We start from the raw sequence: 27020 nt of genomic DNA on the forward strand, positions 1-27020 counted from the left end.
TATATATACAATATATACCGATGACCATGTACAATATTACAGTATATACAGTATATGTGACAGCAGCAGCATAATAGACATTATAAACATAATACCTTACCCTCTCCTTGGGCCTGCTCTTCTCCGTTGTCCCCCAGTGTTTTTCTTTTTCCAAAAACATCACTTCTCAAAGTCCTCCTGACCACTGCCATTGAGTCCAAATCAGACTTGAGTTAGCTGTGGTTGGCCCTATTTACCCAACATAAATTAATTATCTGTGTGTCAATTATTCTATTATTTAATATCAGCTGAGATATATTGTTTTTGAACTGATATCATTGCAGAAACAGCGGGGGTTTTTTATAACGTATCTAAGGTTTGGAATATTGTTTTTGTTGTGTGTTGACATTCGTAAAAAATACAACAACAATCCATCATTTTGTTGAAATATATAGCTTGTCTGTTAAGAAAATGTGAGACTTGTGGAAATATGTGAGAACGACATGAAATGTGAAGTGAAGTGAATTATATTTATATAGCGCTTTTCTCTAGTGACTCAAAGCACTTTATATTGTGAAACCCAATATCTAAGTTACTTTTTTAAACCAGTGTGGGTGGCACTGGGAGCAGGTCTTGCCCAAGGACACAACGGCAGAGACTAGTTCGGCAGAATCGGGGATCAAACCTGGAACCCTCAAGTTGCTGGCACGGCCACTCTACCAACCGAGCTATACCGCGGATGGTTTGGCCACAAAAGGCCGATGCTGTGCTAATTGCGTTCAGAGTTTTGAAAATGTCACAACTGGTTGGAAAAACACTTGTAGCGACTGAAAACAACTGTAAGTCAGGGTCAGGGATGTGTATTTCTGGTCTTGTCATCTTCATCCGGATCAAAAGAGACGTTGGAGACGCTTTACTGAACAAAAAGTTGCTTTATTACATGCGAGCGTCATTATACAGGACTGCAGTTCCTGGAGGAGGTCAGGTCAAGAAAATGAAGCACTCCTAACTTGGAGGAGCCGAACCACGGTCTTAAATTCCTTCTTTCTCTGTCTGGGTGTGTGTTAATTCAGGAGAGTACAACCTGACCATGTGTGTAAGTGACCGGGAAGACAACAGATGTAATCCATAACTTGTAGGTTAGATAAACATGGAGTCTCTCCTCCTGGATAGAACTATAACTTTTGCATTCCAAAGCCTTGTTTTTTTGTTTTCTTGGGAGAGAGCTAATTCCAGTCCACATGCGAATGTCCAAATAAGGCTCCTTATTTTATTATGGGCTCAACCACGATTTACTTAAACCTGGTGGTTCGCTTTCTCCAAGTTGAATATAAACATTCACCATATGTAGAACATAATGTGAGTTAATTCATTCACTTCACTACAAAAAACACTAAAACACAAATTAATTGAATCACAAGAGACTGTAATGATAATTAAAAAATAAGCCCTAAAACATTGCAATTTTTGCCAAAATTATCTGAAAATGCTACCATGAAATCAACAATTATAAAAAAAGCCCCCAAAATCCTGGAGGAATTAGTCTAATAGCTAATACAACAGCTTATATTGGAGCAAATACAGACACATGCCAGTGGTCACAGTCATCTTCTGAATGAAATAATTTTGGTTCAGATCTGAAACAGGTGTTTACAGAAGCTGTGGTCAAAAGTCGACTCATTTAGTAACCATACGTAAATGTGGCGATTGTCTGAAACAGAGAGCGACTGTTTGGTCAGTGTCATCCTCCTCTGATGCTCACAGAGGTTCACGTGTCTTCACAGCACTCGCTGGGTCGCCAGGGTATAAATTCCTGGCAGCTTTATTATCCACTTCATCTAACTCCACACTAACACCACCCTCACTAACAAGACCTTTTTATATTGACGAGTAGAACAACGAGAGGTAAGTAAGACTGTTTCGTCTTACCTTCTTAGCAAAGAAATACTGTTTGTTTTCCTGATATACAATATGAATGTTTGCGATTTGTAAGATAATGATACAGGTAATTGGTCATTATTATAACACTCACGGTGACTTCATCCGTCATCGGACCTTAAAGCAAGAAATGACTGAGATACTTCAATAAGTTGCAAGTATTGAGGAGAAAAGTGTGTGAGTTATGAAGAGTGATATTACTGTAATCATACAGAAATGTACATTTACAGTATTGGTTTGACTGAGTGATCTTTACGATTGTTGATACAGTTTTTTCCCATTTGCTTACACACAATTTTACTAACTGTGTGTCTTTTTTCAAAAGGATTTACACACTTTTCCAAACACCACATTCAATTTTCTTAATCCCTAGATTATTTGCAAAATGACACACTTCGGTGAAAACATATGCCCATTCATCAAAATAAAGCAAGCATTTGTAAAAATGCAGTTTTATTGTCATCTCACTCACACAGACTTCAAATGATAAGACACTATTGGAGTGAGTTACCCAGAACAGTGATAAATACAAAACACATTCGTAAAAAAAAAACTATTTTACTATAAGAAATCACATGTTTGGGGCATTTTGGCCGACTTTTTTAGCATATGTGGTGAATGATTACAGTAACTTGACAAAATATATTTGGCAAATCCATAGCAATTGTCATTGTTTACTTTGAAGTGGGCCTATACGAGAAAGTAAAAATATCCTGTAATCTTTTGAAGAACTGCTCAACCATGCTGCTGCAAACTGAACATATGTATTTTTACCACAGTCAGGTAAAGTAACATATCACAGTAGTCAACAATGACATGCGGTACAAATTAAAATCTGAGACAAATAAAAAGGTTTGAAACAAAATCTGGAGATAAATAAAAATGACAGCATAGAGTATAGGCTACATGTGCAGACTTAGGCAACAGCAAGGTCTGAAAAAAAATTTGGAGAGAAAGATGTGTGTATCACACTCCTACTAAATGTGTAAAGTGTGAAAATGTGTGTATCACAATCCTTAAATGTGTGCAAGATGGGAAGGTGTGTGTAAAGCATTGTGTGTAATATTTCGCAAAAACTGTGAAGCAGAGTCTATGCCTTATATTAGACAAATCTGCACAGTGGTTTTGTTTACTGTGTGTAGACTTTTGTTAATTGTGTAAAAATAAAAAAATTAGTGTGTAAGCAATTGGGGAAAAAAAAGTAAATTTTTATTTTTTCTGTAAAAGGAAGGAACATGGCTAAAAAGCAGAATGCAGTGTATACAATAAATAGATAACTTGATAAGTAATGATAGGAGAGACAACATTATGAAGGAATAGGTAGAGAATTAATTATGATGAATACGGAAAAATATAAAAAATATCGTTCTTCTTCTTCTTAATACACAGAGAGTGAAGGTATGAGGATAGAACGGAAGTTTAATTAAGGTCCCTTGTACTTTTTATAAACTATATCGAGAATCTGAAATTAACTGAAATAAATCGAACCCAACAATTTTAACATGTAACATGCCTTTTAAAAAGGAAAAGTAACTTTTACATTGTATGAAAAACTAAACAAGGGAATGTACTACAAACAACTACAGTAGTTTAATGAAATAATGTAATAATAATGTACGTTTTTAGGCCGAAGAACTTTGGTTTCAGCCATTAACCAAAGCAAGATCTGGCCCTGCGCCAACGGTCATTATATATATATTATATATATTGTATAATAAGGCTGTCAAACGATTAAAATATGTATTCGTGATTAATCACATTTTGTCCATAATTAACTCATAACTAATCACAAATAGTAGTTTTATCTATAATTAGTGCACCTTATTAATATGTGCACCCAACGTGGGACTTGCCAATTTGTTTGATTTTTTTTTTTTTAAACTTTATGCTTTTTTGACAGCTCAGTATAAAATGGACACAAACACATACACACACACAAACAGATATTTTCCACCTGGGGTTTAATTCAGTCCCTTAGTGCAGTGGTCCCCAACCACCGGGCTGCGGCCCGGTACCGGTCCGTGGACCGATTGGTACCGGGCCGCACAAGAAATTAAAAAAATAAATATAAAAATAAAAAAATTGTTGTTTTTTTAAAAATTAAATCAACATAAAAAACTCAATATATACATTATATATCAATATAGATCAATACAGTCTGCAGGGATACAGTCCGTAAGCACACATGATTGTATTTCTTTATGACAAAAAAATAAAAACAAAATAAAAAAAATAAATAAAAAAACATAACCCCCCCCCCCCCAGGGCTAATTTTCAAGCGTTGACCGGTCCGCGGCTACAAAAAGGTTGGGGACCACTGTGCTCTCTCACTCTGTCTCGAGTCACATGCTTGTGGTATGTCAGCACTGAAAGTATCCATCCATCCATCCATTTTCTACCGCTTGTCACTGAAAGTAGTCAAATAAAAGTTACGCCTGCATTTTGTGTTTGATTGAGAAGGGTTGAACAGGGTCGCCCTTCTTTAGCTGACCGCCTTGTTTTTTTTATAGTGAAGTGAATTATATTCATGTAGCGCTTTTCTCTAATGACTCAAAGCGCTGTACATAGTGAAACCCATTATCTAAGTTACATTTAAACCATTTCACCGTTTCGTTTTGTATCCACAATAAATCGACAAAAACTCAGTACTTTGAAGCAATGTTCACAGACTCTATGTGGCTGTTAGCTTCTCGTTATGGCCGAGCGATGGTGGTCCTGGTTGAGTTGTTCGATTTTGGAGGCTGGAAAAAGTTTGATGTGTTACACCATAATGCATTTACATTTCCTACATTTCCTAATATTTTTGGGGTCTCCCAGTAAATTCCCAGAGATTGACAATCGACGGGTTGGCTACTCCTAAAGTACAACATTTACCTCGTACAGCGGACTTGTACGTCATCTCCTTCCAACTGCTTCTCCGTCAAACACACCATCAGCTGTTATCTGCTGTTGATCTTTACTTTGTATTTTGTAGAAGCTACTTAATCATTATCCCCTGTAAGGGCCAAGGTGAATTATTTATTGCCACATGTTTTTTCATGCATCCTTGCTGGAATCTCCCTCCAGGATGCAAGTGTCTTCTCTTGCGAGGCATTCAGTTGCACAGCAATTGCTGCTTTGATTCGCTCACACTAGAGGATACTAAAGTTGAGCATGTAAATTGGATCTTAAACTGTGGCCAGAAAAGGTGTCAGAATCATTCAAAACTCCGATACCAGTGTGGAGCTGAGAAAGGAGGCGCCGGTTCCCTTCAACCGGAAGTGTTTGCACCAAGTTTTGCCCTTTTTGTGTCTTTTGTTTACTTCCTATATTATTTAACGTCTAAACTTCCACAAATGTACTTTGTCCAGGTGTTTTTATCCCTCCCCAATTACATTAATGCCTCATTTATCGTGTCTATATGAATAGAAACATTTTTGCAAAGTAGGATTCTTATTTATAAGTTGAATATTTTCATAATTAGAGCATAAACAATGTTTACAACCCACTAAGTACAGTTTTTAACACTATTAGAGCCCTCTAGACATGGAGTCACCTTGACACTGGTTTGAGTGCCTTCTATTTGCTTAGCCGGAGGATCCTCCAAGGGTTATTGCTCAGACCGTCGTAAATCACAATCACCGGTCCGGGGCTCGATACCGGTCTTTGACGTATTTGCTACCGGGCAGCACAGAAACATTAAGTAATTTATAAACGACCACATTTTCACTGACTTAACTTTTACCTGTCCCACTAGACTAGGGGTCGGCAACCCAAAATGTTGAAAGAGCCATTTTGGACCAAAAATACAAGAAATTAAATCTGTCTGGAGCCGCAAAAAACATAAAAGCCTAGCGTGGAGGGAGAGTGTGATCAGCGCGCCTGCAGGAGCAAAGGTCACCGCCTCTGTCAATGGTGTTGAGGGCGGAGCACCATTGGATAGGGGCGGGGCATGTGCTGAACGGCGAGACACAGCTGGCAGGGGATTAGATTTCACAGGTGGTACGTGGTGATCTAATCATCTGTTGTTTTTAACAATGAGCGGCCAGCGGAGGAGAGGGGCTGGGAGAGACTGGAGAGAAAAACATCTGGAAATACTGTTATTTGAATTATATGTATATTAAAACTCTGTTGAAACGGCACGCCTGGCTCCTGTGACGTGGTAACCGTGGAACGGGTAGGGAACGACTTCCACACCTAGTATAAGTGTTATAATGAAGGCAACACATGATGTAAGTGTCTATATTAGCTATAATAGCCTACTATCAAAATGACAACGTGTCACAGGCTGACGCAAGTCTTTGTTGACAGAAATGTTGAAATGTAATATTTTTACAACATTGGTAATCATTAGTAAAACCGATGCTTCTCAGAAGGTGAGATAACTCCTGAAAGTTACTGGCTTGGAATGGTCAAAAGTATAGATGTGTGTGTCCAAGTTAAAGAAAACAACAGGCTGTCTTCTTAAATTTAATTTATTGCAATCTTTGCAAGCTGGTTGACGTTTGCTGTAGTCTGGAACGACATGGCGCACAAACAACTATCAGAAATGCAGCCAGTATTACATACAGATAATGTGTCATGAGACATGCAAATATAAATTAAATACAAAGGGGGCATAAACTTCACTGCACATCATAATGGCAGCTACAGTTTCCATCTTAAAGATCTAAAAAAAATATTTGGGAATGTCCGGTGGGCCAGATTTGCCCAGGTCAACCCTGAACATTGGGAATATGCACACACACATCCCCGTGCCCCACCCTGAAAACCTGAATTTCCCCCTCGGGGACTAATAAAATACAAACCCTGTTTCCATATGAGTTGGGAAATTGTCCATCCATCCCATCCATTTTCTACCGCCTATTCCCTTTAGGATTTGATGCCAGCAACACGTGACAAAGAAGTTGGGAAAAGTGGCAATAAATACTGATAAAGTTGAGGAATGCTCATCAAACACTTATTTGGAACATCCCACAGGTGAACAGGCAAATTGGGAACAGGTGGGTGCCATGATTGGGTATAAAGGTAGATTCCATGAAATGCTCAGTCATTCACAAACAAGGATGGGGCGAGGGTCACCACTTTGTCAAAAAATGTGTGAGCAAATTGTTGAACAGTTTAAGAAAAACCTTTCTCAACCAGCTATTGCAAGGAATTTAGGGATTTCACCATCTACGGTCCGTAATATCATCAAAGGGTTCAGAGAATCTGGAGAAATCACTGCACGTAAGCAGCTAAGCCCGTGACCTTCCATCCCTCAGGCTGTACTGCATCAACAAGCGACATCAGTGTGTAAAGGATATCACCACATGGGCTCAGGAACACTTCAGAAACCCACTGTCAGTAACTACAGTTGGTCGCTACATCTATAAGTGCAAGTTAAAACTCTCCTATGGAAGGCGAACACGGTTTATCAACAACACCCAGAAACGCCGTCGGCTTCGCTGGGCCTGAGCTCATCTAAGATGGACTGATACTGTTGTGATCCGCTGCCCGGATCATATTTTTTATTTACGTTTTCAAGATACTTGTGTTTTTGGTTAGTTTTGGACTCCTTGAGTACCTGTTTTGTACACCTGAGTTTGTTGCCATGGCTGCTTATTATTTTCACCTGCCGCGTTTGTTCCCGACACGCACCTGTTTGTCATCACTGACATTATTATTTAAGCCTGTCCTCCCTGTCATTCGTTCTGGCTTCGTAGTTTGTTTTCGTGCAACAGTTGACGACTTTTGTTCCGGCTCTGTACCTGTTAGCTTCCATGCTAAATTCCTTTTTTTTACCTTCTAGCTCCCATGCTAGCTCTTTTAGTTTTTGCCTTATGTGCTATGAGCACCCTTTTCTTTTTTCCAGTATAAGTTATTTATTAAATAAATACTTTCTTACCTGCACGCTGTGTCTGACGCCCGTCTGCATTCCTGAGAGAACGAACCCCGCATCACAATGCGCCCCGGTCGTCACAGTACGAAGCCAGCAAAAAGTTATTTCGCTACGGGCCTGACGGAGGTGGATGAAGAAGGTGCGTGGATGGTCCTCCGAGCGATGGAAGCAGAGACGCTCCGCTGTTCTCCAGATGAGGAGATGATATGGGGATCTGGAGGTGTTCTGGTCCCGATCGACTCCATCTGGCCCGGGGAGGTCCGCTCTCAGCCCGCTCGCACGCGTCAGCGAAGGCGGAAGTCGCACAAGACGGCTTCAGCTCGCGACAGAGACGCGCCACCCCCGCAATTCTTCCCTCCGGAACACAGCAAACCAGCCCAGGATTCCCCTCCGCCGATGTTTGGTAATCCCATCACTCACTTTGCCAAACAGTTCACTGATTGGGCTGTCAGTCAGCTGGAGACCCGCGCGGATGACGTCATCCCGTCCACTGGTGATGACGTCATAGACGAAGACATTTTTTTAAATTCAGTCAACTCTTTCTGTCAGCCGCCTCCAAATGACTTTAATTCAACAATTAAATACTATCAGGACATTTTTGTTAATTATAAGTCTAGTCAGTACCAGTCACATTCTGGTTTTCAAGCCCCACCCCCTATGGCTCAAGCTCCGCCCACTCCTCTGTTTTCTCCCTCTTGGTCGTCCCTACAGTCCACTATTGAAGAGCAGAATAGACAATTTGGACAATCAAAAGGGGAGGAGCCTACCCACCTCCTCACCTCCTCTCTCCCACCCCTAAAGACTGTTCCAGACTGCTCAAGACGCGTCTGGGATCCGCTTCTTGAGGGGGGGGCTAGTACTGGGTGCTTTGCTAGTGGGCGGGCACAGCTGCGCCCAGCCAAGCCCAAACCTCCATGCCGGCCTCCGCCACCAGACCTTCGGCATGCTAAGCCGCAACCCCCGGCCAGGCCACCTCTGCCAAAGTCACGCCCAGCACCTGCTCCAAGGCTGGTTTCCGCACCAGCACCGAATCCAAGTCTGGTTTCCACACCAGCACCGAATCCAAGTCTGGTTTCCACACCAGCACCGACTCCAAGTCTGGTTTCCGCACCAGCACCTGTTTCCACGGCAACGACAACGAAAGCCCGGACACCTGCCACTCTGACGCCACCATCAACCCTGGTGGTCCTGCAAACACCATCCTCTCCACCTCCTGCTCCATCGCTGCAAGGCACACGAGACCCCGCAGTGACCGACCATGTAAAAAGGGCATTGCACCAACAGGCCAAACAACTTGGACAACAGGAGGAACAGTTTGGCGTTCTTGGGGCTTGCGTCAACGCCATGGCGGAACGCCAAGACGCCCGCCTTGACGCTTTGGAGAGACAGCTGGGAAGTATTCTCACCGCGCTGCAGGTGATGATTTCCCCTACGGCCAACCCAGCAGCCCAGCTGAGACATCCACCACTCGCAGATACTCCATTGCCTGCTCCGCCTCTGGCTCCGCCCACGCCGACAGACGAGCCGCCTGCTCCGCCTCTGGCTCCGCCCACGCCGACAGACGAGCTGCCTGCTCCGCCTCTGGCTCCGCCCACGACGACAGACGAGCCGCCTGCTCCGCCTCTGGCTCCGCCCACGCCGACAGAGACGACGCCTTCTGTTTCCACGGCGACGACGCCTTCTGTTTCCACGGCGACGACGCCTTCTGTTTCCATGGCGACGACGCTTCCTGTTTCCACGGCGACGACGCTTCCTGTTTCCACGGCGACGACGACGCTTCCTGCTTCCACGGCGACGACGACGCTTCCTGTTTCCACGGCGACGACGACGCCTCCTGTTTCCACGGCGACGACGACGCTTCCTGTTTCCACGGCGACGACGACGCTTCCTGTTTCCACGGCGACGACGACGCTTCCTGTTTCCACGGCGACGACGACGCTTCCTCCTGTTTCCACGGCGATGACGACGCTTCCTCCTGTTTCCACGGCGACGACGACGCTTCCTCCTGCTTCCACGGCGACGACGACGCTTCCTCCTGCTTCCACGGCGACGACGACGCTTCCTCCTGCTTCCACGGCGAGGTCTGCTCTCTACTCGTCGTCTCAGCGACCTCGGGTGTTCTGGCGGCGCAAGCGGCGCTCTCGGAGGTTAGAGTATGGACGCCAGTGGCGCAAACAGCAGCGACACCCGAGACGTAGTCGCAGAACTCTCCGGCTGCTGAACCTCTGGCGCCACTCACGCCCACCTTCTCGGCAGCCACAAATGTGGCCTTTCCGTGGTCGCCCGCCTCGCCTCCGGCAGCGGCGTTCCATTCGCCGCCGCCACCTGACTCGTCCCCGGTGGATTCGGGGACATGTGACCTGGCGACCCTCCGCCAAATCCTCCTTCCACCCTCCCTGGACTCTTGAACTTTGTTATAGTTGGGGGGGTTTTAGTTTTTCAAGGGGACATCTGGAATCTGTCCCTTAAGGGGGGGGTACTGTTGTGATCCGCTGCCCGGATCATATTTTTTATTTACGTTTTCAAGATACTTGTGTTTTTGGTTAGTTTTGGACTCCTTGAGTACCTGTTTTGTACACCTGAGTTTGTTGCCATGGCTGCTTATTATTTTCACCTGCCGCGTTTGTTCCCGACACGCACCTGTTTGTCATCACTGACATTATTATTTAAGCCTGTCCTCCCTGTCATTCGTTCTGGCTTCGTAGTTTGTTTTCGTGCAACAGTTGACGACTTTTGTTCCGGCTCTGTACCTGTTAGCTTCCATGCTAAATTCCTTTTTTTTACCTTCTAGCTCCCATGCTAGCTCTTTTAGTTTTTGCCTTATGTGCTATGAGCACCCTTTTCTTTTTTCCAGTATAAGTTATTTATTAAATAAATACTTTCTTACCTGCACGCTGTGTCTGACGCCCGTCTGCATTCCTGAGAGAACGAACCCCGCATCACAATGCGCCCCGGTCGTCACAGATACAAAGTGGAAAAGTGTTCTGTGGTCTGACGAGTCCACATTTCAAATTGTTTTTGGAAACTGTGGACGTCGTGTCCTCCGGACCAAAGAGGAAAAGAACCATCCGGATTGTTATAGGCGCAAAGTTGAAAAGCCAGCATCTGTGATGGTATGGGGGTGTATTAGTGCCCAAGGCATGGGTAACTTACACATCTGTGAAGGCGCCATTAATGCTGAAAGGTACATACAGGTTTTGGAGCAACATATGTTGCCATCCAAGCAACGTTACCATGGACGCTCCTGCTTATTTCAGCAAGACAATGCCAAACCACGTGTTACATCAACGTGGCTTCATAGTAAAAGAGTGCGGGTACTAGACTGGCCTGCCTGTAGTCCAGACCTGTCTCCCATTGAAAATGTGTGGCGCATTATGAAGCCTAAAATACCACAACGGAGACCCCCGGACTGTTGAACAACTTAAGCTGTACATCAAGCAAGAATGGGAAAGAATTCCACCTGAGAAGCTTAAAAAATGTGTTTCCTCAGTTCCCAAACGTTTACTGAGTGTTGTTAAAAGAAAAGGCCATGTAACACAATGGTGAACATGCCCTTTCCCAACTACTTTGGCACGTGTTGCAGCCATGAAATTCTAAGTTAATTATTATTTGCAAAAAAAAAAAAAAGTTTATGAGTTTGAACATCAAATATCTTGTCTTTGTAGTGCATTCAATTGAATATGGGTTGAAAAGGATTTGCAAATCATTGTATTCCGTTTATATTTACATCTAACACAATTTCCCAACTCATATGGAAACGGGGTTTGTAAACGAATGAACGAACGAATGAAGCCTAAACATGATGTGAAGCGAGGGACGACTGTAGGTGGTTAAGTATAAACACTTGTTTGGATCATGTGGCATTCTGGGATATGTGTTTTTTTTTACATTTTGGAAATGTATGGTATAGGACATAGAACAACACTGAAATGATATAAACACTGTATGTTGTTTCCCCTTCAACATCTTAGCTGAATGCTTCAAAAAGGCTCTCCTGTGAAGGCACGTCCTTCGTTTGGTTCTCTCATACTTCCTTGCATTTGAACTGCACTAAACTTCCAACTGTATGTTCATACATTAATTTCCCTCACGAGGGGCTACGAGCTAAAGTGTGTATCACTTGTGCAGGTCGGACTCCCAACAATGAACAGTCAGTCAGCCATCAACAAAGACGTCTTCATCCCCAGTAATGAGCGGATGCTGGTGGCAGTGGAGGTGCGCAGGAGGAAAAAGAAGAGAATGTCTTTCCTGTCCCACGTATCCAAAGGAGAATATGCAACATTCATTTGTGTGTCAGGTAAAAGTTGAGTTTTTGTCGCATGGCGGTATTGGGGAAGGAAGTACTTGCAGGATTACCGTACTTTTCGGACTATAAGGCGCACTTAAAATCCTTTCATTTTGTCAAAACTCGACACTGCGCCTTATAACCCTGTGTGCCTAATGTACGGAATAATTTTGGTTGTGCTTACCGACCTCCAAGCTATTTTATTTGGTACATGGTGAAATGATAAGTGTGACCAGTAGATGGCAGTCACACATAACAGATATGTGTAGACTGCCATAGGATGGCAGTCACAAATAAGAGATAGGTTTAGACTGCAATATGACTCAAGTAAACAACACCAAAATGTTATATGTTCCATTGAAAATATAGAACATTACACACGGCGACGGCGTGGCGTGGTTGGAAGAGTGGCCGTGCCAGCAACCTGAGGGTTCCTGGTTCAATCCCCACCTTCGTCACGTCCGTTGTGTCCTCGAGCAAGACACTTCACCCTTGCTCCTGATGGGTCGTGGTTAGCGCCTTGCATGGCAGCTCCCGCCATCAGTGTGTGAATGTGTGTGTGAATGGGTGAATGTGGAAATAGTGTCAAAGCGCTTTGAGTACCTTGAAGGTAGAAACGCGCTATACAAGTATAACCCATTTACGGCGCTCAAAAATCTATCAAAATGTTTTAGTACGACTTTGGTAATCTATGAAGCCGCACCGCTTAATGGATCGTACTGTGCTTCAACATCCATCCATCCATTTTCTACCGCTTGTCCCTTTTGGGGTCGCAGGGGGTGCTGGAGCCTATCTCAGCTGCATTCGAGCGGAAGGCGGGGTACACCCTGGACAAGTTGCCACCTCATCACAGGGCCAACACAGATAGACAACATTCACACTCACATTCACACAACATACAAGTATTATTATGGTGTGTGTATAAGGTAAGACATATTATCTGGCGTTAAAAGCAACTTTTCTTACCTTCTGGTACCTGCTGATCTGTATTTGGGATCTGCATAAGTCCTTAAAAATTTGCGCGCGTCAGCCTTTGTAGTCTGTGCTGACGCCGTAGCCGATAAGCTTCTTCTTTTTCTCTATCTTCTTGTTATGGGACATTCATCCTCCGCTGTTGCCATTTCTAATATAAAGTAGTGTAAAGTTCTTACTTATATCTGTCAGTAAACTCGCCATGAAAGCGCTAAAACATACCGGTGTAGTGAGTTTACATTATTCAACCAAGGAACTTTAGTTATTAGAGAGTTCCGGTCGGACGGTTTTTCACGGTACACATTTCCGGCGTCGATGTTGCACTAGTGAGCCATGGATGATGCTGTTCCGTTATTGATTTAAGTAAAGTCTGAATGCCATTAAAACAGTTAGCTCCATCTTTTAACACTTCTTCCCCTCCCGTCCTTGCACGCTACACCGCTACAACAAAGATGACGGGGAGAAGTGAGCTGCATAAATAAGACCGCCCACAAAACGGCGCATCCTGAAGCAACCGTCAGAAAGCGGCTTGAAGATGATCTGTAAAGCATAATCTATGCAACATTTTGACCAAAAAAACACCATTACATGTTATGTAGACCACAAGGAAGTGTTTTACATTTAGAAAAAAAATCAATAATATGACCCCTTGTATGAAAAAAGACCTGACTAGACCCGCTCATCGGCAGTGCGCCTTATAATCTGGTGCACTCTAATACGGTACTACAACATTTTAACAACACATTATCACCAGAGTAAAACTAACTTGTCTCATGACACGCTAAAGTCAGCTCATGTTCGCTTATAAGTACAAATAGCCAGCAGTATATACATCTAGGGATCCCAGTAGGCACAGGATATTGATACAACGTTGATTATACATACAAACGTGTACATGTCCTTTTAAACTGACCTTGAAACAACGTTGCAAAAAAGTTGTATTTGTAAATTGAGATGTTGTTGTCTAATGTTGGATCCAAGTTGTTGATTGGGAAATGACCACATTTCAATGGTCAAAACCAACGCCAGAACCCAACATTGATTAAAACGCATGCTTTTTTTTTTTTTTAAAAAGCATGTTGTTCCAACGTTAGGTTTAAATTGGGTATAACACATGGCACACTGACAAAGCTTAACCTATTGTGACTATAACAATCTACAAGGTCAATGTAGGTTGCTTCTCTTTCTCCCCCTCCATTTTTCTGTATTCTTTCATATCTCAAGTTATCATTACGTACAGTATATGTATTGTTGCATTTGAACAACTGTATTGTTGATAATAGAGGTAAATTATTGGTATTGTTCATTATCAATAGCGCTATTTCTATTGCTCCTTTTGTAGTGTAATAATGCTCATTGTCATTTCTGTATTATGTTTTATTTTCGCTAACTGCTTATTTGCTATCACTTTTACCATCATATTTGTACATGTCGTATTTGCTGATGTTGCTCTATTGTTGTTGTTGTGTTTGCTGTTGTTGTTTTTGTCTCTGTCTAATCCCCCTCTTGTCGCCACAATTTCCCCTTCTGTCTTCTTTTTTTTCTCTTTCTATCCCCTCCTGCTCCGGCCCGGCTGCACCAAATTATAATATAAATACATTTAATAAAGTCAAATACAAATAAGGCAACAAGAGAAGTATCCTACACTTCTCTTTTGTAAAGTAAATCTGAACAGCCGATATGGGCATCTACATCAACTATATGATTTGCCTGAGAAGCTGGAGAAGACAAAAAAAAAAAGAAAAAAAAAAGGTTTGAGTTGCTCAATGCCACGACCTGATTATTTATCCAGTTTTCAACGTTGTTTTATTGTCTTATGCCTGCTGGATTGGGTACCCTTCACATTTGGATCGACAATGTACCGTATTGTTCCGACTATAAGGCGCATTTAAAATCCTCTCATTTTGTCAAAAATCTACTTTTTTTTGGGCTCTGGGAATCACTAATAAGCCGGAGTTCTTTGAACACAGATTTCTTGCCGGGACATATGGTACAATACAATCGGCAAGATAGGATGGAGCTAGACCGTCATTGTTATTATTCAATTAAAAATTAATGAAACAAACACTACTTCAATGACCCACCACATTATAACCGTACAGGACGTATAATATAACTGCAATAACGCATTTAATACATATTTAGGCTTTAACAAATAAAAAAACAATACGCTGTGCTTTAGAGCCAGTCCCAATACACCCCCTCACCCTACTTTTTAGCCCTATCCCTACATTTTGCGGATTCCCGTGAGGGTAGTGGTGTCCCAATGACTCTTTGCATGTATGGGTAGTGGGCGTAGGGGGTATGAATCGAGCCCTTCAGAGTGAGGGATTTTAGATGCTCATTCGCTCAGGTAGGGCCAGTGAAAATTCCTTAATTTCTGCATAAATTACATAATATATTACACGTTAGCCAGCTCGCCACGCTAGCTAACATTAGGCGAAAATACTTACGAAAAGCTTGCAAATGTGAAAACATTAACGTTCCCTACCTTCAAAAAATTCAAAAAAGACAACTGTTGTAGATGGCGGCTTCTGTAGTTCTTCATTTATTCATCAACCGAAGCATGATGGATGATAAAAAATAATCTCAGCCATTAACTCCATTGTTGCCCGGTTTATTTAGATTCGGGTTGTACAGTACCGCAGGACTAATGAATTAAAAAAATGCACATTTGTGTGCCAAAATGCACACACTGAGCGCCTCATTATCTCCACTCCCACATTTGTGACCCTGAAGTTTATTGGTCATGTTTAACGCTGCTGGTCCTGTTATGCCTGACAGCTCGGCTGTATTACCACAGCCAGTAGCGGCTTCTGCTGTGTTTGTTGCTATGGTGAAAGTCCTAAAGTTCTGGCAGCACAATCCTGAGCCCTGGTTCCAGCATGTGGAAGTCCAGTTTCAGTTTTGAGGGATTACGTCAGATGAGACACGGTACTACCATGTTGCCTCTGCTCTGGACGCTCAGACTATGCGGCAAGTTATATGCGTGCTGAGGGATCCTTCGGCTGCAGACAAGTAGGGTGCGTTAAAGACTTCATTGCTGCGGCTGTACCAGCTGTCTGACGTGAGATGACCGCCTCCTGTCTCTCAATGGCCTGGACAGCAAGTCTACCGAGCTGATGGAGAATGTGTTCGCATTGCTCGGTTGCGGGAATGAATCGTTTCCGTTCGTACAGTTGTTTCTGTGTGAGCTGCCGCCTCTGGTACGTACGGCATTGGCCAACTCGCCGTCAATCGCCACGAATGACTACCAAGGTTTGGGTGAGGAGGTGTACAGGATTCTTTCGGCCGCTCGCCAGTACAGCGTTCAAGCTTTCCTGCCTGCACCGGCCTGGAATGCACCGGAAGAGCTCGATGCTGGCACCGTGGTTGCAGCGGCAGACTGTCGCCACAGGGAGGCGGAGTTTTGCTTTTAGCGCCACAAAATTTCGGGACCAACGCAGGGCCGGTGCTCAGTGGCAACAGTGGAGTATCCTGCCTGCACTGGCCCCCGTTGAGCGCCACCTATGGGACCAGCATACACAGTTTCGGCACCAGGTCAGTGACTGTTTCGTTTTCTGACCGTACGTTCACCTGGGACTTTGTTATTGCCTCCGTAGCCGATTTTTTTGTGTGTGAATAGACCTTTGGCGAACGGCACAAATGGCCTTTTAATTGACTCTGTCTCTTTCTCCACGTATTCGTGCAGACTGAGACGACCAAAACCCGTGGCCCCAGCCAACATCCTGGCTGTGGGAGATGTTTATCAACGGCATCCCCCTGAGTTCCCAGAACTGACTGTGCCGACGTTTTTGGCAGTGGTCACGAAGCACGGGGTGGAGCACTTCAAACCTACAGTGTTTTTGCCTGTTTTTGCCTTGGCACGGCAGCTTGACTCTGCTAAAGAGGCCCTGGCATGGCAGGAGTTTGCCACTATGGAAAATCTGGGGATTTTACGGCGTTCCAACACTCCTTGTGGCGGCCTTGTGGATACTTTCGCCGACGAAATATCATCACCACGCCGGATTGTTATCCTTTCCCACACATCCCGGACTTTTTTTCACGCCTGGCAGTAGCGTAATTTTTTTTGAAGGTGGATTTGGTGCGCAGCTACCACCAAGTACAACATGAGTTGGACATACCTAAGACTTCTATAATTACTCCTTTTGGATTATTTGAGGTTTTGAGGATGCCATTTGGCCTGTGGAGGGCAGCACAGACTTTTCAGCGACTCACGGACTCTGTCTTCCAGAATTTACTATTTTTGATTGTTTCTTTGGATGATATTCTGGTGGCCAGTACACCGGCTGGGGAACATCCATCCATCCATCTTCTTCCGCTTATCCGAGGTCGGGTCGCGGGGGCAGCAGCTTAAGCAGGGAAGCCCAGACTTCCCTCTCCCCAGCCACTTCGTCCAGCTCCTCCCGGGGGATCCCGAGGCGTTCCCAGGCCAGCCGGGAGAGATAGTCTTCCCAGCGTGTCCTGGGTCTTCCGCGTGGCCTCCTACCGGTCGGACGTGCTCGAAACACCTTCCTAGGGAGGCGTTCGGGTGGCATCCTGACCAGATGCCCGAACCACCTCATCTGGCTCCTCTCGATGTGGAGGAGCAGCGGCTTTACTTTGAGCTCCCCCCGAATGACAGAGCTTCTCACCCTATCTCTAAGGGAGAGCCCCGCCACTCGGCGGAGGAAACTCATTTCGGCCGCTTGTACCCGTGATCTTGTCCTTTCGGTCATGACCCAAAGCTCATGACCATAGGTGAGGATGGGAACGTAGATCGACCGGTAAATCGAGAGCTTTGCCTTCTTGCTCAGCTCCTTCTTCACCACAACGGATCGATACAGCGTCCGCATTACTGAAGATGCCGCACCGATCCGCCTGTCGATCTCACGATCCACTCTTCCCCCACTCGTGAACAAGACTCCGAGGTACTTAAACTCCTCCACTTGGGGCAAGATCTCCTCCCCATCCCGGAGATGGCACTCCACCCTTTTCCGGGAGAGAACCATGGACTCGGACTTGGAGGTGCTGATTCCCATCCCAGTCGCTTCACACTCGGCTGCGAACCGATCCAGCGAGAGCTGAAGATCTTGGCCAGAGGAAGCCATCAGGACCACATCATCTGCAAATAGCAGAGACCTAATCCTGCAGCCACCAAACCAGATCCCCTCAACGCCCTGACTGCGCCTAGAAATTCTGTCCATAAAGGTTATGAACAGAATCGGTGACAAAGGGCAGCCTTGGCGGAGTCCAACCCTCACTGGAAACGTGTCCGACTTACTGCCGGCAATGTGGACCAAGCTCTGGCACTGATTATACAGGGAGCGAACTGCCACAATAAGACAGTCCGTTACCCCATACTCTCTGAGCACTCCCCACAGGACTTCCCGAGGGACACGGTCGAATGCCTTCTCTAAGTCCACAAAGCACATGTAGACTGGTTGGGCAAACTCCCATGCACCCTCAAGGACCCTGCCGAGAGTATAGAGCTGGTCCACAGTTCCACGACCAGGACGAAAACCACACTGTTCCTCCTGAATCCGAGGTTCGACTATCCGGCGTAGCCTCCTCTCCAGTACACCTGAATAGACCTTACCGGGAAGGCTGAGGAGTGTGATCCCACGATAGTTGGAACACACCCTCCGGTTCCCCTTCTTAAAGAGAGGAACCACCACCCCGGTCTGCCAATCCAGAGGTACCGCCCCCGATGTCCATGCGATGTTGCAGAGTCTTGTCAACCAAGACAGCCCCACAACATCCAGAGCCTTAAGGAACTCCGGGCGGATCTCATCCACCCCCGGGGCTTTGCCACCGAGGAGCTTTTTAACTACCTCGGCAACCTCAGCCCCAGAAATAGGAGAGCCCACCACAGATTCCCCAGGCCCTGCTTCCTCATAGGAAGATGTGCTGGTAGGATTGAGGAGGTCTTCGAAGTATTCCCTCCACCGATCCACAACATCCGCAGTCGAGGTCAGCAGAGCACCATCCCCACCATACACGGTGTTGACACTGCACTGCTTCCCCTTCCTGAGGCGGCGGATGGTGGTCCAGAATTGCTTCGAAGCCGTCCGCAAGTCTTTTTCCATTGCCTCCCCGAACTCCTCCCATGTCCGAGTTTTTGCCTCCGCGACCGCTGAAGCTGCACACCGCTTGGCCTGTCGGTACCTGTCTGCTGCCTCAGGAGTCCCATGAGCCAAAAGAACCCGATAGGACTCCTTCTTCAGCCTGACGGCATCCCTCACCACCGGCGTCCACCAACGGGTTCTAGGATTACCGCCACGACAGGCACCAACTACCTTGCGGCCACAGCTCCAATCGGCCGCCTCGACAACAGAGGTACGGAACATCGTCCACTCGGACTCAATGTCCAGCACCTCCCTCGTGACATGTTCAAAGTTCTTCCGGAGGTGGGAATTGAAACTCTCTCTGACAGGAGACTCTGCCAGGCGTTCCCAGCAAACCCTCACAATGCGTTTGGGCCTGCCAGGTCTGTCCGGCATCCTCCCCCACCATCGCAGCCAACTCACCACCAGGTGGTGATCGGTAGAAAGCTCCGCCCCTCTCTTCACCCGAGTGTCCAAAACATGAGACCGCAAATCCGATGACACAACTACAAAGTCGATCATGGAACTGCGGCCTAGGGTGTCCTGGTGCCAAGTGCACATATGGACACCCTTATGTTTGAACATGGTGTTTGTTATCGACAATCTGTGACGAGCACAAAAGTCCAATAACAGAACACCACTCGGGTTCAGATCCGGGCGGCCATTCTTCCCAATCACACCTCTCCAGGTTTCACTGTCGCTGCCAACATGAGCGTTGAAGACCCCCAGTAGAACGAGGGAATCACCCGGGGGAGCACTCTCCAGTACTCCCTCGAGTGAATCCAAAAAGGGTGGGTACTCTGAGCTGCCGTTTGGCGCGTAAACGCAAACAACAGTCACGACCCGTCCCCCAACCCGAAGGCGGAGGGAAGCTACCCTCTCGTCCACCGGGTTGAACTCCAACGTGCAGGCTTTGAGCCGAGGGGCAACAAGAATTGCCACCCCAGCCCGTCGCCTCTCACTGCCGGCAACGCCAGAGTGGAAGAGAGTCCAGCCCCTCTCAAGAGAAGTGGTTCCAGAGCCCTTGCTGTGCGTCGAAGTGAGTCCGACTATATCTAGCCGGAACTTCTCCACCTCACGCACTAGCTCAGGCTCCTTCCCCCCCAGCGAAGTGACGTTCCACGTCCCAAGAGCCAGCTTATGTAGCCGAGTATCGGACCGCCAAGCGCCCTGCCCTCGGCTTCCGCCCAGCTCACACTGCACCCGACCTCTATGGCCCCTGCTATGGGTGGTGAGCCCATTGGAGGGGGGACCCACGTTGCCTCTTCGGGCTGGGGAACATTTAAAACATAAATGGCTGCTGTTTAGCCTGTTAAAGGAACATGGCCTGATTGGAGTAACAGACATTGGCTTTATTGGCCACCAAGTTTCCTCTCAAAGTCCTGTCCCCCTGCCTACACGGGTGGGGGCTATTTCCAAGTTTACATGCCCACTCACTGTCAAGCTGCTTCAGACGTTTCTCGAAATGGCAAATTTTTATAACCGTTTCATCCCACATGGTGGAAGGTGAACTGGTCTCCTGACAAGCTGCAAGCGTTTGAAGACACAAAGTATTCCCTGGCTAGCGCTACCTTGCTGGCATAACCCTCCGCTACTGGTCCTTTGGCTCTCACTACTGATCCCTCGAATGTAGCCGTGGGCGCGGTTTGCGAGCAGTGGGTGGTGGGGGCATGGCAGCCTCTCGCCTTCTTCAACAGGTAACTTCGGGCAGCAGAGAAGAGATACAGCACTTTTGACAAGGATCTCCTGGCTTTGTTCCTGGCAACCCGCCATTAAAGGTTCCTGTTGGAAGGTCGCGATTTCACCGCTTTTGCGGACCATAAACCTCTGACTTTTGCCATGGCTGTGTGTCACGAGTTCTTGTCAGTGCTGTACACCAGGGTCTACACTTTGCGGAAATGGCGGCGGATCACAGCGGAGATGCAGACCTTCAGTGCTTACCGGTTTGCAGTTTGTGGATGTTCTCTGCCATGGCAATGGTTCCACATTGCTCTGTGACATTTCTACTGGTACATCTCTTCCCATGGTTCCTGTGGCTTGGCGCCGGCGGGTGTTGGACGCCAAGCATGCTCTCTTTCACCCCAAATTAGTTTGGCTAGGAGGATGTCAGGGGGTGGGTAGCCACATTTGTGACCTGCCGGCAGGCAAAAATCATGTGCAAGTGGACCTAGTAGGTCCACTGCCTTCCTCCCGTGAGTGCACTCATTGATTGCTCGAGCTTTCATTTTCAACTAGGTCTCGTGGTTTGGCACACCTTCTGACCTGACTGCAGACAGGGGAGCTCAGTTCACTCAGGAGCTATGGAACACAATGGCTGTAGGAATGGGGGTACAGCTACTTTGCACTGCTGCTTATCACCCTCAAGTAAATGGGCTGTGTGAACGGTTTCATTGCTCGCTGAGGGCAGGGTGGCCTGGTTGACCGTTTACCGTGGGTAATGTTGGGCTAATGCTCTGCTTCGAAAGAGGACCTTCAGGCTTCTGCTTCTGAGCTGATCTACGGTCAGTCTCTGAGGGTGCCAGGCGACTTACTGCCTACAACCTCGGTTCAAGGGACATTAGTGGCTCCTCATCCCGCTGCTCAGGGGCCCACCAAGGCAATGGTTCCTGTCCCCATACATCCCTGTTCGCCCTGTTTCCGTATGCCCAGGATCTATAGAATTAGAGGAATGCGAATACATCGTAAAATGTATGTTTTGTTGTGTATTATTTAGTTCAAATGTGTTTTTTCATGTGAGTATGTGTATATTTGGTGGTGACACCACTGGGTGTCGATGATTCCTGTGTCTAAAAAACTTTGCGTGAGCTCAACACATGATCAAATGAGTGCATAGAAATACGCAAGCAATTTTCCGCAATTTTTTTTTTTTTTTTTGTATAAATACCAACATTTACAGTGAAAGTTACTTATGTGCATTTCACCTTTGTTGTGCGTAGTAACCTTGGAAAATCTTTTAACAGCCTTATTGGGAGAGCTCTTAATGTGCACTTCAGTTTCGGTATTTGGTAGTCTTACGTACGTAACTATGAAAGCGCTTGTACTGTATATGTAATATCACACATCTGTGACATGAATCAGTAGTCCATCCATCCATACATTTTCTACTGCTTGTCCTTCTTGGGATTGTGGTGGTGGCTGGAGCCTATCCCAGCTGCATTTGGGCAGGAGGCAGAGTACACCCTGCACAAGTCGTTTTTTGGGGGGTTATTTTAATACGCGGCCCTCTTGATCTTGTTTAGTTTAAAGACTCTCTTAGTTCTGTTTCAGCATCTCTGGGTTTGTGTTTTCTTGGTTGCCATGGGTGCTGATTATTTTCACCTGCCTCTGATTAGTGTTTGGGATGCTCACCTGCTCCCAGGCACTAATCAGAAAGCTATTTATTCCTGCTTTTCGCCACCCTCAGTCTGGCTGTCTTGTTTGCTCCATGCAACAAGTTGTGTTGACCGTTTGATTCCTGAGCTAAGCTTTGCCATTTGTTTGCTTGTTTCCCATGCTAAGCTTTCCCGTTAACTTTTCCATAGCTACCCGTGCTATCGGCACGCTCTCCTGTATTTTTTTTTATTTTGCCTGATTTATGGAAAATAAATCATTTTCCTGCTTGCACACTGCCTCCGGAGTTCCGTCTGCATCTTGGGTAAACGATCCACGCATTAACATGCGACCCCGCCGTAATACTACATCCTTTTACTTGAAATGTCTCTGGTTCTTTTGGTTAAGATTGTATGTACGTTATGTGTGCTCTTTTTGTTCCTTGTTTTAGACCTTTACACAGAACATTAAGCTTTTCAATGACTTTCCAAAAGTAAGGGATATTGAACATTGTCTGTGCAGTGACAAACACCAGGCCACTACAGCTGATCATTTCAAAAGTGAAACAGTTCAGGGGCTCCTCAAGCTTCACAAGGACATCCCAGTGGACGGTGGAGCAGCTCCGACAGGTCAACGGCATCAACCCCAACAAGGTTGCATCCCAATTTGTCTTCTATAAAAAAAGAGTCCATAAAAATATGTGGTTTAAACATCATTCGTATTTGCTTGGTCACAGGCTGTCTTCTCTCTTGTAGGACAGTCCCGAGTTTGACCTAGTGTTTGTTAACACAGTGGATCAGTGGGTGGCCAGCTCTGCAGCAGAGAAGTGTATTCTCATCCAGATACTATATCGTGCCTGCCAGACCTACTGGGAGGGGAAGGCAGGAAGTCTGGTAAAAGCGAATCGCCAGGGTACCCTTCCAGTTGTGGAGGCTGGTCACAGTGACTCCTCCCCTTCATCTAGAACACGGCAAGTCCGACGGAAGAGCCTGGTTGTATCCAAACCACCAGAGTTCATCAACTGCCCGTCCAAACTCACAAGAGGTAATCCGATATCACAACACACAGTACAGTGGTAACTCGGTTTTATTACGGCCCGGTTTTAGAATATTTCGGTTTTGGCCCAAGGTTTTCACCAAAATTTGTCCTGTTTTTCATACATTGTCTCAGTTTTAGTAGGATCAAACACACATTAATGATTCAGTCACTATTTTTTTTGATTGAATACTGCTGCAAAACAATCCACTTTCAAGCCAAAGAAAGCATGCAGTAATAGTCCAATCATAGTCACCCATTGAATAATTTTGTGAATGTGCCTCTACTTCGTTGCTTATTATTATGGGAAGGCAGGAAAAATAAGTTTTGCAAATAAAAAAGGTTTTATAATTAATTTAACACTCTAAAACATTGTATTAGTATATAAATAATTACAAATATTCCTCTATACCGTTCTACTACGCACAATTGTTTAATGAAAAAGCCACTATTGCAAAATAACAACAAAAAAGGAATAATGTAACAACATTAATAATTTTAAAAAGTACACAAAACCACTAAAATAACTACCATTAAATGCAGATATTTGTGAAAAATAACATCAGTTGTCAGCAGGGCAGGCAGGGGAGCGGCAATGTGTGCCTGAGTGAGCAGCACCCAAAGAAAGAGCGGTGCGTTGTTTGCACTGACAGACACTGCGGTCGCATAAACTCTGTGAAGAAAATTATCGTATTTTTCAAACTATAAGGCGCAATTAAAATCCTTTAATTTTCTCAAAACTCGACAGTGTGCCTTAAAACCCGGTGCGCCTAATGTACGGAAAAATGTTGGTTGTGCTTACCAACCTCAAATCTATTTTATTTGGTACATGGTGAAATGATAAGTGTGACCAGCAGATGGCAGTCACACATAAGAGCTCCGTGTAGACTGCAATATGACTCAAGTCAACAAAACCAAAATTGTAAATGTTCCATTGAAAATATAGAACATTACACACGGCGCTCAAAAATCTAGCAAAAGGTTTTAGTACGACTTTGGTAAGCTAAAAGAAAGCTCCATCTTTTGACAATTCTTCCACTCCCGTCCTTGCACGCTACACCGATACAACAAAGATGACGGAGAAAAGACGCTGTCGAAGGTGAGCCACGTAAATAAGACCGGCCACAAAACGGCGCATTCTGAAGCGACTGTCAGAAAGCGGCTTGAAGATGATCTGTAAAACATAATCTATGCAACATTTTGACCAAAGAACCACCATTACATGTTATGTAGACCACAAGGAAGTGTTTTCCATTTAGAAAAAAAATAATATATATACTGTATGACTCCTTTAATGCGCCCTATGTGCGCCTTTTGTATGAAAATAGACCTGACTCGACCCGCTCATCGGCAGTGCGCCTTATAATCCGGTGAGCCCTATGGTCTGGTATGGTACAGTAAGTAATTTGCTGGATGTATAGAATAGAAAGTGCAACAAAAGTACCGATTTCACCAAGCTAGTATCCATCCGATACCAACACACACCTTGGTATCGATACTATTGATATTTAGATTGAAATACCCACCTTTAGATCACGTTTTTTCACGTGAGATTTCGGGCTTCGAGGACAAGAGTCTTGCTCGGGGGTGGGACAAAATTGTTACGTGTGTGCTGTACTGCATTGATATTATTGTACAAACACAAAGATCAAAACTGCTCAATGCCTGATTTTTTAAATATATTTTTGTGTAGTCCGTGTTACAGATAAACAATCTCTTGTGATTGAGAATGTGTGTCCTGCCGCTAAGAGAAGCATATCAAGACTGAACAGTAAAGGTCTACGCATGGATCCCTGTGGGACGCCATAGTGAACTTCTACACACACTGTTTTTTTCCTGGCAATACATTAATTGTGTAACATGCTTTTAGACAATGTTTGTTGTGAATTGGCACTTAATTAATGACATTGACTTGACAGTAAACAAATTTGGAACTCTTTGACTTTTTTTATTGTGCCATTTCTTTTCCTCATATGTCAGACGCCACTACCATGAACCTGTTCATCTACCGCTGCAAAGCCTTCATGAATCATTTGAAGAACAAGATCGTTGCAAACCAAAGACGCTTACAGAGTAAAGGTAATCACTTTTTTTTTTGCCTGTACCCCTACTTAGTTTGGTGATGGTCTACTGGTAGTGGTAAATAGAGGCGACTGAAGAGGTACGTTCATGGAAATTAACAAACATGAATATTTGTTGTACCTTAAGAAAACCCGCATACAGGTTGAACTTGCAAACTTCATACAAAGATGGCCCAATCTCCTTACAAAGAGGTCAACAAGCTAAACACTCATCCACCTTGAGGTCTTCTATTTGTGCAAAATGGGCTACTTGTAACACACAGCTAATACTGTCTATGTAAACTGGTTGGGCAAACTCCCATGCACCCTCAAGGATCCTGCCAAGAGTATAGAGCTGGTCCACAATTCCACGACCAGGACGAAAACAGACTATTTATGTTAAGCTGGTGTCGGAACATGACTTTTAACGCCATCAGCTGGTACATGTTGTGAGACCATCAAAGATGACTTTTAACGCCATCACTTGGTACACGTTGCGAGACCATCAAATGGTAAATGATAAATGGGTTATGCTTGTATAGCGCTTTTCTACCTTCAAGGTACTCAAAGCACTTTGACACTATTTTCACATTCACCCATTCACACACACATTCACACACACTGATGGCGGGCGCTGCCATGCAAGGCCCTATACACGACCCATCAGGAGCAAGGGTGAAGTGTCTTGCTCACGGACACGACGGACGTGACTAGGTTGGTAGAAGGTGGGGATTGAGTTGCTGGCACGGCCACTCTCCCAACTGCGCCACGCCAGACGCAAACATGACTTTTAATGCCATTACCTTGGACATGTTGCCAGACCATCAAACATGACTTTTAATGCCATAACCTAGTACATGTTGCGAGACCATCAAACATGACTTTTAACGCCGTCACCTGGTACAAGTTGCGAGACCATCAAACATGACTTTTAACGCCATCACCTGGTACATGTTGCGAGACCATCAAACATGACTTTCAACGCCATCACCTGGTACATGTTGCGAGACCATCAAACATGACTTTTAACGCCATCACCTGGTACAAGTTGCGAGACCATCAAACATGACTTTTAACGCCATCACCTGGTACATGTTGCGAGACCATCAAACATGACTTTTAATGCCATCACCTTGTACAAGTTGCGAGACCATAAAATGTGACTTTTAACGCCATCACCTGGTACAGGTAGCGGGACCATCAAACATGACTTTTAACGCCATCACCTTGTACAAGTTGCTAGACCATCAAACATGACTTTTAACGCCATCACCTGGTTCAAGTTGCGAGGCCATCAAATGGTAAATGGGTTATACTTGTATAGCGCTTTTCTACCTTCAAGGTACTCAAAGAGCTTTGACACTATTTCTACATTCACCCATTCACACACACTGATGGCGGGAGCTGCCATGCAAGGCCCTATACACGACCCATCAGGAGCAAGGGTGAAGTGTCTTGCTCAAGGACACAACGGACGTGACTAGGTTGGTAGAAGG

The 27020-nt window shown here is 45.2% G+C and overlaps 1 protein-coding gene across 2 annotated transcripts in view; it reads left to right on the forward strand.

The window, feature by feature from the left end:
• Window positions 1-1760: 1760 nt before the first annotated feature.
• stxbp6l (syntaxin binding protein 6 (amisyn), like) overlaps window positions 1761-27020 on the forward strand; it is a 51344-nt gene continuing 26084 nt past the window's right edge. For both annotated transcript variants that reach the window (XM_061929837.1, XM_061929838.1), the window contains exons 1-5: window positions 1761-1884; window positions 11906-12074; window positions 22952-23082; window positions 23185-23473; window positions 25445-25543. In XM_061929837.1, the coding sequence (XP_061785821.1) occupies window positions 11921-12074; window positions 22952-23082; window positions 23185-23473; window positions 25445-25543 (673 nt within the window). In that variant the 5' untranslated portion in view covers window positions 1761-1884; window positions 11906-11920. The remainder of the gene's footprint in view (window positions 1885-11905; window positions 12075-22951; window positions 23083-23184; window positions 23474-25444; window positions 25544-27020) is intronic.

The sequence above is a fragment of the Nerophis lumbriciformis genome, linkage group LG34, assembly GCF_033978685.3.
Source record: "Nerophis lumbriciformis linkage group LG34, RoL_Nlum_v2.1, whole genome shotgun sequence".
In the NCBI taxonomy this organism is placed as follows: Eukaryota; Metazoa; Chordata; class Actinopteri; order Syngnathiformes; family Syngnathidae; genus Nerophis; species Nerophis lumbriciformis.